Consider the following 13208-nt stretch of genomic DNA (forward strand, 5'->3'; position numbering starts at 1 on the left):
TGGAACTTCTTTCTTGTTGTTTTTTTCTTATTTAAAAATACTTCATTTTCATTGAGATCCAATTACTGTCATTTTTTCTCCAGATCTTTGGATTTATATGTTATAATGTTAGTCAACATTTTTCAGTAAGTCTGGTTCTTACAACCAAAAATCTGTTCTGAATACAGTATTAGGATTCCGGTTTATAGTTTTTTTTTGATAACAAAAAATAGCATCCAAATGGTTTTCTCTAACGTTGAATAAGATATTCAAAGTAGTTTAATGGTATTAGGATATTTACAAATGATGTTCGCATCGTCCTTTATCATTCTCACAGATTTCCTCATCTTTATTGTTGAAATTAATTTATCAAACAATTTATAAAAACTATGTTGATCGATTAAACACTTAAAGATCATGGAGTTGGTACATCTACTCAAATCCAGACTCATTAAATAACTTCTACTAACATCTTGTTCTCTGTTTTATGTGATTTTATTCTTTTTTACTGTTTGTGCGACAATGTTTTTAGACAATTTTAATGTGTTACACTTTCAGCCGGCCAAAGTTTCAAGCCATTCATGTGTTTGACAATAAAGTTTATTGAATTGAACAGAGTATTTAGTACAATTCCCATTTAACACATGAGCTGCCATTTAATACTATACTTTTCGGAGGTCTGAAATATATGAATGACACATTTGATGGTAACGGAAAAATATTCGTTAAATAAAGGATTAAAAATAGATTTTGTGGATTATTTTTTAATTCAAAAATACTTACAGACAAAATACATGAAAAAAGGACCAAGGTAGAAAAAAGGTAAACTTCAAATCAAACTTTATATTATATAGACAAATCATGGAAAAAGAAATGGCAATTAATATTAGGTATTGAGAATCTTTTTTTTAGTAATTATATATTATATTATTATTGGTAAAAATGTTTGAATATGTATATATTATGTAATACTGTTTTAAGTAAATCATTTTTTTATTTAAAAAATATATATATTATGACAGTTGTATTGTATTTCTAATCTTTAGACCAAACTAAAAGGCTGGTATATTTTGAAAATACAATAATAATATAATTAATTTAAAAAATGAAATACAAGCTAATAAAATCTCTTTTGGGACATGTGGTGGCTCTGAAAAGAGCCGTTTGGTTTGAGATTCAGCACAATGATGTTTACTTGGAGCTGGTGTATTTGGTGACAGCCTTGGTACCCTCAGATACAGCATGCTTAGCCAATTCACCAGGAAGCAATAGACGGACAGCGGTCTGGACTTCCCTGCTAGTGATGGTAGATTTCTTGTTGTAGTGAGCAAGACGAGATGCTTCTCCTGCAATACGTTCGAAGATGTCGTTGACGAAACTGTTCATGATTCCCATGGCTCTGCTGGAGATACCAGTGTCTGGGTGAACTTGCTTCAACACCTTGTAGATGTAGATGCTGTAGCTTTCCTTTCGCTTACGTTTTCTCTTCTTGTCAGTAGCTCTTACAGCTTTAGCCTTACCGGCTTTCTTGGCAGCTTTTCCTGAAGTTTTTGGTGGCATGATTTTAGTAACTACGATACGATACTAGTAAAGTAATCAAGTGAAGATTTCAATATTGCCCAGTGTATTTATTGACTTTGGTATGCAAATGGAGTTTTCCAGTTAGGCTTGCTTGTCAACGTTTTCATTGGTTGTTGACTGCGCGCAATTTATTGAATGTACAAAACAAAAGCTTACTCATTCTTTCTTTGTTAACATTTGGAGGGAAGAAGACAAGTAAACACCTATCCTTTTATTTGTATGCATGCTTCATTTTGTACCTACCACCAATACAATGGTGTACTTTACGAACACAAAAGGTAGGATAAAAACTGAAAATGTACCTCATAATGTGAACTATTTGGTGTATATTGTAATACATAATTTAATGTCTATACATAACATAAATACAGTACAAGTGGTTTTCAATATACGGTATTATAAAATATCAAACTGAAAATTATTTTTTTATTTAACAAAAAATGTTTTATAAATCTCCGTAAATCGTTTTTAATGTACACAACCAGTACATTTATTTTATTCTTATCTGGAATAATAAATGTGCATGTTTAATAAAATGGCATGGTATGTCATTTAATTGTAAAAAAAATGTAATTCTCATCCCGAATACTGTATAGTACAAATAATTTCATGAGGTGAATCATTTTACCGAATGAAATATAGATTAGATTATTATAATGTACAGTTTATATACTGAATACACTACAGGAATATTATATGGTATGTTATTTTTTTATGTTATTACATTCCTGAAAATCGAAATGTTGAATCATGGCTTGGTTATTTGGAGTCAGTTTTATACAACAGTATATACAGTATTATTTTTAAACATATTCAGTGCATCTATTGGTTTTTTAAAACACACATACACAAAAAAAAGTATTATTTTCATCTCTTTTGTGCATATTTGATGGTAATGGAAAACTATATTGGTTAAAGGAACTATAAAAGTAAAGGATTAAAAATATATTTTATGAATTATTTTAGGTGAATTGCTCAAAAATGGGACAAAACACATACAGCAACAGGGCGAACATCAAACTAAACTTTCATCATTCAATGACAGATGCTGCACTCCTAGAAAGCCCATCAGCCTTCATTGGAATGTTCACATTCATTTCGATTTGCTGTACTTTGTGCAGTGTCTTTTATGTGTAAACTGGCTGTAGGGTGTTGGGTCAACCAGCTCAGCTACACTTAGGTTCACCCTGGTCTCCCCAATAGCGAATTGAAATCAAGTTATAATTTATAGACAAATAATGGGAAAAGAAAGTGAAATTAATTAGTAAGTATACTAATACTGTATGTATGTTCTCTGTATCTATTTTTACCTCTTTTTCAGATTAGATTATTATAATTTAGGCCTACAGTTTATATACTAAGCTTGACTTAATTAATGTATATATTAAATGGTATATAAAATGCTAATTTCATCTCTTTTGTACATATGGTGGCTCTGAAAAGAGCCTTTTGGTTTGAGAAAACGGAGAATTTGCGTCTTATGCACGTTCTCCACGGATACGGCGGGCAAGTTGGATGTCCTTTGGCATGATGGTAACACGTTTGGCGTGGATGGCACACAAGTTGGTATCTTCGAAAAGTCCAACTAGGTAAGCTTCGCTAGCTTCTTGAAGAGCCATGACAGCTGAGCTCTGGAAACGAAGATCTGTCTTGAAATCTTGGGCGATTTCACGGACAAGACGTTGGAATGGGAGCTTTCGGATAAGAAGCTCAGTGCTCTTCTGGTAACGACGGATCTCACGAAGAGCGACGGTTCCAGGCCTGTAACGATGAGGCTTCTTTACTCCACCGGTGGCTGGTGCACTCTTTCGTGCTGCCTTGGTGGCAAGTTGTTTTCGGGGAGCTTTTCCTCCGGTAGATTTACGTGCAGTTTGCTTAGTACGAGCCATCTTTGATTTTCAACTAATAAAATTGATATCAAAATTGTCTAAATTCGTGTGTTTATAAGGACCTATGTTTCCTAGGGTAATTAACTACAAGCAATACCATTGGCTAACCGGAAACTTGCGTTTCTTTGTTATGCAAACAGGAATCAAGTGATTGGCTAAATTTTACACTTTAGAACACGTCCGCATTTTTATTTTTAATGTGGCGGGAGTTCCACAAGACTAGTGACTGATTAATGGATTAACAAAACGAATTCTATTGGTTAAAATGTGTGGCTAAGAACACGTCCGTAGCTCACCACCAAGATATTGCGCCTTTTTAAGTGTTTTTTTGTTAAAATTAAACGTTTCTTTTGTCTTTCTATATTTTAAGTGAAATAATTATAGAGCAGGAGCCCAGAGGGGTCAACCTAGCTGGAAAGTTAACCAATTTCTATGCATGTGGCAATTATCTACCTACATATCAATGTATGGAAATGACAGTCTGGCGCGTTTCTTTTGGTGGGTGTGGCTAGGAGGAACATTGTAAAGGGTAAAAAAAATGAGCTAGATCAGCTGAAAAGTTAACCCCATGAAATATTTTGCAAATAGTTTGACATAGAGTGAAATATAAGGAATGGCCATTGCCAGACGATTTTAGTGGTGGGGGTGCCTGCCAGACCCCAATTTCTGGGGGATCAAAAATGAGCTACATCAGCTTAAAAGTTAACCCTCTAAAACTGGTGGGAAAATATTATGAATGACCATTGCCAGACATTTTCAGTGGTGGATTGTGCCCGCCAGACCCCGTCAAATATTTTGTTTTTCTTTTTTTACAGAAGTGAATAATTTCTGGCCTATTTAAAGTCTGATTTTATTCATCTTCATTTTTTATGTTTTTTGGGGATGAGGTATAATTGTATTTTAGGCTTCTGTTATCTGATGATAAATGTAGAAATTAAAAACGAACCTTTGATATATCCATTTTTCTAGTTATTATTAAATCAGGCCCATATCTTTTTTATCCAAACAATGATGCATCTCTTTTTACATTACATTAATTCTGTTTATGCAACCAACTACAGTATTTATTTGTACTATGTTTATAAAATATTATATACAGGGTAGTATACTATTCCATCAGGGCAAGAAACGTGGTTTATTTTTTATCTTATAAATTGGTTTCTTAGTTAAAAGTGAACATTTCATTTACGTACTTTGTATGTTCTAAATAGACTTAATGAAAGTAAAATATTGAAATAACCCCATTTTACGCAAAAATTTGCTTTTTGGTGTTAGATGTGAACACAGTACTGTGTTTCTATTATATTGTTACTTTGTGCTAATTCAATTTCTTTTGGACAAGTGGTGGCTCTGAAAAGAGCCGTTTGGTTTGAGAGTGCGGTAAGCAATACGATGATTTACTTGGCTTTGGCCTGGGTCTTCTTTGGTAGAAGTACAGCTTGGATGTTTGGTAGTACACCTCCCTGTGCGATGGTCACACTTCCGAGAAGTCGGTTCAACTCTTCATCATTACGGATGGCAAGTTGAAGATGACGAGGGATTATTCTGCTCTTCTTGTTATCACGGGCAGCGTTGCCAGCCAACTCCAAGATTTCAGCAGTTAAGTATTCGAGTACGGCAGCCATGTAGACTGGGGCACCAGCACCGACACGGGATGCGTAGTTACCTTTTCGCAAGAATCGATGAACACGACCGACTGGAAACTGAAGTCCAGCACGGCTTGATCGGCTCTTGGCCTTTCCTTTAGCTTTTCCTCCTTTGCCACGTCCAGACATACTTGTTACTTGCTATTATATTTCGGTATACTCGAAAATAATGAAGATTTAAACAGTACCCGGTATTTTATAGCCGCCTTTGGTTCGCCCGACGGAAATCATGTACTGATGTGACCAATCACGGTCGTCCGCGCTGTAGGCGGTAATCTCTTCTATTGTGATTGTTTTATTGGGTAGGCGTTCGGATTACCAGGCGTTCTTTGTTATTTTTGGCGCAAATTTTCAAAATATCATTACAACCGTTATATATCACATAATCACTAGTATTATTTTATTCAATATTATTATACATAAAAATACATTCATACAATTTAGCAGCAGAAAAAAAGTAACATTTTTCAGCTTAATTGCATAACAGAAAAGAATTACAATAAAAATAAACACATTACAAATTTAACAACGGTTAAATTCGAATTCATCGTAAAATTTGTATCTGTAAATTTGAAAAACAGTATACAGTAAATTTACATTTATAAAACAATTTTTTCATAAATGTAATATTTAAGACCAATTAAATATCCAAAATTCAACCTGATGTCACTATACCAAAGTACATTATACTGTTACACAGTACTGTACCTTAGAGTATCGATTTTATGCTAACATAATAATGATTAACCTGGGTAATAATATGAACTATCCCAGACTGATACAATAGTACAGGCATGATGTCTTCTTTTATTAAATAAACATTTGGCAAACACCATGCATAGCTTCTTAAAAATGTCTTGATTACATTAAATAACATAGTAAAAGAGTCCAAATTGTATTTGTTATACAGTAACAGTATCATCATGTTGTAATATTTTGTTTTCATGGTGTAATCAAATGTTGATATAGTTTGCGGCCAACCACCATGTAATATATATTTCTGAAAAGAACTCATCAGGTGTAGATTCACGGGTCACCGATTCACGTTGTGAATTCGGATATATTATACTGTAGTATATTTTTGGAAATAAAGATATAAATTCAATTCTAAACCGCCCGGTGATATACTGACATTTTTAATTAATTTGACGATAAAATTGAGGAAATCTGTGAGAAAAAGTGAGAGTTATTTCTCGTGTAATTGATAGCAAATATCTATGAACTATGACGTGTGCAACAGCAAGGAAACGTGGATTGTAATGTACATACTACTGTATAAATAAATAGACATATTAGCAAACAAATCTCTTTTGTACATGTGGTGGCTCTGAAAAGAGCCGTTTGGTTTGAATTTGATTGTATAACTGCTTATCCACCGAATCCGTACAGGGTTCGGCCTTGTCTCTTCAAGGCGTAGACGACATCCATGGCGGTGACGGTCTTTCTCTTGGCGTGCTCGGTGTAAGTTACAGCATCACGAATGACATTCTCAAGGAATACCTTGAGTACACCACGGGTTTCTTCGTAGATGAGACCAGAGATTCTCTTGACGCCACCACGGCGAGCAAGACGACGGATAGCCGGTTTTGTGATGCCTTGGATGTTATCACGCAACACTTTACGATGACGCTTAGCGCCTCCTTTTCCAAGTCCTTTTCCTCCTTTACCACGTCCAGACATATTGTAGATATTCAATTATTTTCTTCGAAGACAAATTCGAAATGTGCTAATTGTTTCGAAAATTGACGTACTTATACAGCCAATGCGGACGTAAATTCCGACTGCTGTATTCAGCTGTAGCTGACCTTTGTACTGGGAAGCAAATATACTACAATAGCCGGTGTGTTTAATTTTGGTGGGAAATACAAAAATTGCGCTGTTTTGCTTGCTTTCTTTCTTTCTGTCAAATATTGTATGGTAAACAATAAAAGCAATTGATTTTGTATTATTGTGAGAAATAAAAGTTGTTTTTTCATGTCATGCATTCCTGAAGATGAACAAATAAAGTTCGAAATAGTGAATCATAACAATCATGTGTTGCCTCACTTTATCGTCGTTTGTTTTATATTGTCATAGATAAAAATATTAGTTGACCCTCCAGTTCAGCCTTGTTCATTCAGTTCAGTAGATTTTCGTTTGTCGAAATCAAAGGTTCAAACATTTGTAACTGGGCATTATTTATAAATTATAATAAATATACCGTTTATGTATACAGTAATAAAATAAAATTACACCCGTCTGTATAATGTGAAATGAATAGCTATCCAATCGAACCTAAAAACAACGTAGGAGGGCAAATCGATTAATTGATAATCAAACCAGTTGCATTTAATTAGTGGCATGCACTCAATCAAAGCATCTCAAGATATTAAACATTGAAGATGAATTGATTATTTTCCCCCTACTTCAAACATAGAAGTATATTTTCTTTGACAAGCAATGTTTTAATTAGTATGCTCCTTCTTTCTTTAATTCTCTACCTTTAAGTATTCGCAATTTCTTCTCCTTTAAATCTCTTTTGAAAAAACACCTGTTTCTCTCTCTCTGATTTTATTTCTTTTTATCCTTCTTTCATTGTAGGCCTACTGTATATTTATTTTTTATATCTTTGTTAATTTTGTGTTTTTATAGTTTATTTTGTATTTACTGTTTGTATTGTTTGAGGGTCCCTAATGATCAGATGATGCTGGATGGACCACCCTCATAAAATATTGTTGAAATAAAATAAATAAAAATCAGGAATCATCTTTTATATACATACATGTATAATAACTTTTTCTTTGCAATCTTAAAACAAAAGCAAATTATTAAAAAATATTGCACTATTTGTATTGTTTCGTAAATGGATTTAAAAAAAAATATTTTACTAATTAAGTAAAGGTTATACGTGAAAACAATTAAATCCCTTTAGGATATTTGGTGGCTCTGAAAAGAGCCGTTTGGTTTGGATTTTGGTCGTAAATGTTTTACTTCTTTGCAGCTGCCTTCTTTGGCGACTTTGAAGCCTTTTTAGCTTTCGGCTTTTTGGGCTTCTTGGTCTTTGCAGGAGATTTAGCCTTCTTAGGCTTAGAAGATGGCTTCTTTTTCTCCGACTTCTTTGCCTTTTTAGGTGACTTGGTAGCCTTCTTTGCAGCTGGTTTCTTTGCCTTCTTTGCAACTGGTTGTTTGGTCTTTGTTGCTTTTTTCTCCTTATCTGCAGCTGCCTTCTTCTTAGCTTTTTCCTTCTTTACCTTTGCAGCCGCATCAGCTTTTGCTGCAGCCTGATTTAGCTTGAATGAACCACTGGCTCCGGTACCCTTAGGCTGGACTAGTTTGTTGCTCTCGACTCCGCGTTTCAACGCCATACGGAGATGGGTTTTCATGTTGGCAGGATCGACTTTGTAGTTGGCTAGAATGTACTTAGCAATAGCCTGACGAGATGAACCGTTTCTTTCCTTCAAAGCACCGATTGCTGCCGAAATCATGTCAATGTAAGTAGGGTGAGCAGCAGGCTTCTTAGCTGCAGCCTTCTTAGTTTTAGTTTTGTCAGCCATCTTAAATAAGTAACACACTTGAGCACGAATCAAATAGCAGGTTAAAATATTATGATAAAAGTTCAAAATTGAAAGGTAGCTTTATATTGATGTTGCGGACCTATACTAAAGCACACTTGTTGTTTCCCCGACCGCCTTTTTGTGTTGTCATGTTTAAAATGATTTTTAAAAAAATTGTGTTTGTCATTGGCCTAATTGTTGCTAAAATAATCAATTAATATTCATATTTTTTCGTTCTTGTTGAAGTAAAAATAAATGACAATACATTCTTTTTATATATCCGAGTTTTTAACCGAATATTCGGCTTGGTTACAAAGATATATACAGTCAACATGTAAGTTTGTGTTTTGAAAAACATATTTATTTCACAAAATAATGAAATTGGCAAAAAATTATAAATATTTTTTAATAAAAAATGTTAATATAACAAAGTCATTATTATATTCTTAAACACCAAATAGAAATTGAAAAATATATGTCAGTTTTTCTGTTTAGTTTTGAGTCAATAATATCAGTGACTTTAACACAGTTGTACTAATCTCATCCACTATATTTTTGACTAAATATTATATTCAGGATATTTCTATTTAATTCGTACAACTTGGGTACCAAATACATTTCCAAAGCTTGGAACTTCTTTCTTGTTGTTTTTTTCTTATTTAATACTTCATTTTCATTGAGATCCAATTACTGTCATTTTTTCTCCAGATCTTTGGATTTATATGCTATAATGTTAGTCAACATTTTTCAGTAAGTCAGGTTCTTACAACCAAAAATCTGTTCTGAATACAGTATTAGGATTTCGGTTTACAGTTTTTTTTTGATAACAAAAAATAGTATCCAAATGGTTTTCTCTAACGTTGAATAAGATATTCAAAGTATTGAATAAGATATTCAAAGTAGTTTAATGGTATTAGGATATTTACAAATGATGTTCGCATCGTCCTTTATCATTCTCACAGATTTCCTCATCTTTATTGTTGAAATTAATTTATCAAACAATTTATAAAAACTATGTTGATCGATTAAACACTTAAAGATCATGGAGTTGGTACATCTACTCAAATCCAGACTCTAATAATAATTAAATAACTTCTACTAACATCTTGTTCTCTGTTTTATGTGATTTTATTCTTTTTTACTGTTTGTGCGACAATGTTTTTAGACAATTTTAATGTGTTACACTTTCAGCCGGCCAAAGTTTCAAGCCATTCATGTGTTTGACAATAAAGTTTATTGAATTTAACAGAGTATTTAGTACAATTCCCATTTAACACATGAGCTGCCATTTAATACTATACTTTTCGGAGGTCTGAAATATATGAATGACACATTTGATGGTAACGGAAAAATATTCGTTAAATAAAGGATTAAAAATAGATTTTGTGGATTATTTTTTAATCCAATAATACTTACAGACAAAATACATGAAAAAAGGACCAAGGTAGAAAAAAGGCAAACTTCAAATCAAACTTTATATTATATAGACAAATCATGGAAAAAGAAATGGCAATTAATATTAGGTATTGAGAATCTTTTTTTTAGTAATTATATATTATATTATTATTGGTAAAAATGTTTGAATATGTATATATTATGTAATACTGTTTTAAGTAAATCATTTTTTTATTTAAAAAATATATATATTATGACAGTTGTATTGTATTTCTAATCTTTAGACCAAACTAAAAGGCTGGTATATTTTGAAAATACAATAATAATATAATTACTTTAAAAAATGAAATACAAGCTAATAAAATCTCTTTTGGGACATGTGGTGGCTCTGAAAAGAGCCGTTTGGTTTGCTAACGTTGAATAAGACATATGATGTTCTCATTCTCACATATTTCCTCATCTTTATCGTTTAAATTAATTTATCAAGCAATTTATAAAAACTATGTTGATCGATTATATTTTTTAAGTGTAACTTTTCACCAGGTTCACCGATACAGTATTTTAGATAAGTTCAGTGGTTTTTATAAAGATCGTGGAGTTGGTACAACTACTCAAATCCAGACTCATTAAATAAGTTCTACTAACAGAGTATTTAGTACAATTCCCATTTAACACATGATCTGCCATTTAATACCATACTTTTCGGTCTGATACAGTATAATATTTCCATTCCGACTTTTAACACTAAAACGTATGGTCTTAGCAGCTTTACTTCTGCTGCCTCTTGCTTATGGAATGACCTACCCGCCTCTATTAGGTCATGTTCTTCTAACATCGCCTTTAAATCTGCCTTGAAAACTCATCTTTTTCTTTCAAATTGAGCTCTCTCATACACCGCGCCTTTGATCAATTACTGCTGGAATTGGCGCATTACAAATTCGTATTATTATTATTATTATACCTTTCGGAGGTCTGAAACTTATGAATGACACATTAGATGGTAACAGAAAACTATATTCCTTAAAGAAACTATACACAAAAATAAAGGATTAAAAATAGATTTTGTGGATTATTTTTAAATTAAATCTATTTTTAAAAAATGGAAACAGACAAAACACATGAAAACAGCAACAAGTTAGAAAATAGGCAAACTTCAAATCAAACATTATATTATATAGACAAATTATGGAAAAAGAAATGGCAATTAGTATTAGGTATGTCGTATTTAGAATCTTTTTATTAATAACTATATATTATAGTCTGATTGGTGAAAATGTTATCTTAAAATGTTTGAAATGTGTATGTATGTAACTGTATATTTAACAAGGCCAACAGCTATAAGTCGCGTGCTAAAACGCATAGTGATACCGGACCGACAGACAGACCGACCGACATAGTGAACTATAGATTAATTAATTATTAAAAAGAATAGATAGTCCCGAATAGGATTGTATTTAAAAATGTGTATATTATAGAAGTGACAGTAGTAATCAATGTACTATGGTTAAGTTGTATTGTATTTAATCTTTAGACCAAAGGCTGGTATATTTTGAAAATCCAATAATATTAATATAAATCACAAAAATGAATCACAAACTAATAAAATCTCTTTTGGGACATGTGGTGGCTCTGAAAAGAGCCTTTAGGTTTGATATTTCAGCAAAATGATGTTTACAATATAGCATGAAATGGATCTCATCTTAAATATCGCCACCTTTACAAAGAGTACACAGTCTATTGTTTGCATCTGTTTTGGGAATTGTGTATCGACCTCTCTCAATTTCGAGAGCATGTGCACTTACTCTTAGCTTGCTAAACTGACATCTTTTATTTCTTTTATATAGTAACGTATAGTTCTCTATACAGAAGAACTTTTTATATGTACAAAAGGATCGTAATTTTGGTTGATGGTTTTGTATCATATTAAGCCATTGGTTATCATACTTTTTTGTATTTTCGATAAAATATTTAGGTTAAAATTAATGTTTACATTACAAGGCCAAATAAGTGTTGCCTCGATAGATTCCAGAATACGTCGTATTCCAGAGGACCAAGTAAAGCTTTTTTGGCATGCGTTCTGTGTGTCTAATTTTTATTCTCTAAAAGGGCATCAATAACCAGTGAATCTATCCCATTGTAAAGGGCCTTTCACACCTGTTCCGGCACGGTTCCGGTCCGGCGCCGGCAAATCCAATCGAACGTCAATGTTTCGTTTTTACGCGGCTACGCGCATATCGATTGGCGCATAGCCGCGTGGAGCGTCGTCAAAACGAAACATTGATGTTCGATTCGCCGGACCGGAACCGTGCCGGAACAGGTGTGAAAGGCCCTTAACACATGTTATTTAATTTTAACCAGTATTTAATGGAAGAACATAGCAATGAAATAGCATGGTTGGATGCTTTTTTGTTTACTCCAAGCATATCTTTGCATATTTTAATATTAATCGATTCTCCAGAATATTTATCACATTGATCGATAAAATTATTTTCATTTAAATTTCTTAATAAATAAGGAACCCATACTTCACATCCGTAACTCACAATAGGATTAATTAAACTTCTTGACAGTTGAAATGCCCTATTGACGGATGCGAACGACAAAGTATTTCTAATTCTGAAAAAACTTTGAAGGGCTTTGTCTTTTAATTTATTCATTGCTATGTTAAAAGAGCCAGATGGGATGAACGTTATACCAAGATAACTGTAGGCCTATTCATTTGTAATTTCTATGTTAACGGTCCCGAAATAAAATTTATAATTTAGAACTTTTCCACTCTTATTAAATATTATGATGTTTGTTTTATCAACATTAACGGTCAGTTTCCATTTATCACAATAATTGCATAATTTGTTTAAAGCATTTTGTAAACCAGTTTGACTCTCTGGCATAATAACCAGATTGTCAGCGTATAGTAGGCAATTCAATGATTTATCATTGATACATACTGGATCACATGTCTCATCAAAAATGGCGATTAAATCACTAAGGAAAATGTTAAAGATGTATTGTCCCTTGAAACACAAAAAAATGAAGGTCAAAATATTCTAAATTTAAATTGGCCATATCAAAGTAATATTAAAGTTATTCACTTTAAGTCGAAAATTCGAGTCAAAAACAACAATTTTACGTAATTAAAAGCTAAATTAATTTGATTACATTTCGTCTGGAAAATCGTCGCGAGC

The 13208-nt window shown here is 32.7% G+C and overlaps 4 protein-coding genes across 4 annotated transcripts; all 4 read right to left on the minus strand.

The window, feature by feature from the left end:
• Nucleotides 1-1170: 1170 nt before the first annotated feature.
• Nucleotides 1171-5224, minus strand: LOC144856477 (histone H2A-like). The gene is made up of 2 exons (XM_078714491.1): nucleotides 4862-5224; nucleotides 1171-1452 (listed from the first exon to the last, which is right to left on the minus strand). The coding sequence occupies exons 1-2, from the start codon at nucleotides 5222-5224 to the stop codon at nucleotides 1171-1173; spliced, it is 645 nt and encodes a 214-aa protein (XP_078570617.1).
• Nucleotides 2964-3449, minus strand: LOC144855504 (histone H3). The gene has a single exon (XM_078713391.1). The coding sequence runs from the start codon at nucleotides 3447-3449 to the stop codon at nucleotides 3039-3041; it is 411 nt and encodes a 136-aa protein (XP_078569517.1). The 3' UTR covers nucleotides 2964-3038.
• Nucleotides 5225-6463: 1239 nt separating the features above from the next.
• Nucleotides 6464-6812, minus strand: LOC144856487 (histone H4). The gene has a single exon (XM_078714502.1). It carries the CDS (start codon nucleotides 6773-6775, stop codon nucleotides 6464-6466), a length of 312 nt encoding a protein of 103 aa, XP_078570628.1. The 5' UTR covers nucleotides 6776-6812.
• A 1249-nt stretch (nucleotides 6813-8061) lies between these two features.
• On the minus strand, nucleotides 8062-8628 carry LOC144856481 (histone H1-like). The gene has a single exon (XM_078714495.1). The coding sequence runs from the start codon at nucleotides 8626-8628 to the stop codon at nucleotides 8062-8064; it is 567 nt and encodes a 188-aa protein (XP_078570621.1).
• Between the last annotated feature and the right edge of the window lie 4580 nt (nucleotides 8629-13208).

Source organism: Antedon bifida, chromosome 11, assembly GCF_963402885.1.
Source record: "Antedon bifida chromosome 11, ecAntBifi1.1, whole genome shotgun sequence".
In the NCBI taxonomy this organism is placed as follows: domain Eukaryota; kingdom Metazoa; phylum Echinodermata; class Crinoidea; order Comatulida; family Antedonidae; genus Antedon; species Antedon bifida.

Bases quoted from the DNA above. Each gene is read 5' to 3' on its own strand.
- LOC144855504 (XM_078713391.1), bottom strand. From the start codon at position 3,449: ATGGCTCGTACTAAGCAAACTGCACGTAAATCTACCGGAGGAAAAGCT.
- LOC144856477 (XM_078714491.1), bottom strand. From the start codon at position 5,224: ATGTCTGGACGTGGCAAAGGAGGAAAAGCTAAAGGAAAGGCCAAGAGC. The intron at 1,453-4,861 runs GCCAAAGCCAAG...AGAAAACGTAAG, and splicing joins TTCTACCAAAGAAGACCCAG to CGAAAGGAAAGCTACAGCAT.
- LOC144856487 (XM_078714502.1), bottom strand. From the start codon at position 6,775: ATGTCTGGACGTGGTAAAGGAGGAAAAGGACTTGGAAAAGGAGGCGCT.
- LOC144856481 (XM_078714495.1), bottom strand. From the start codon at position 8,628: ATGGCTGACAAAACTAAAACTAAGAAGGCTGCAGCTAAGAAGCCTGCT.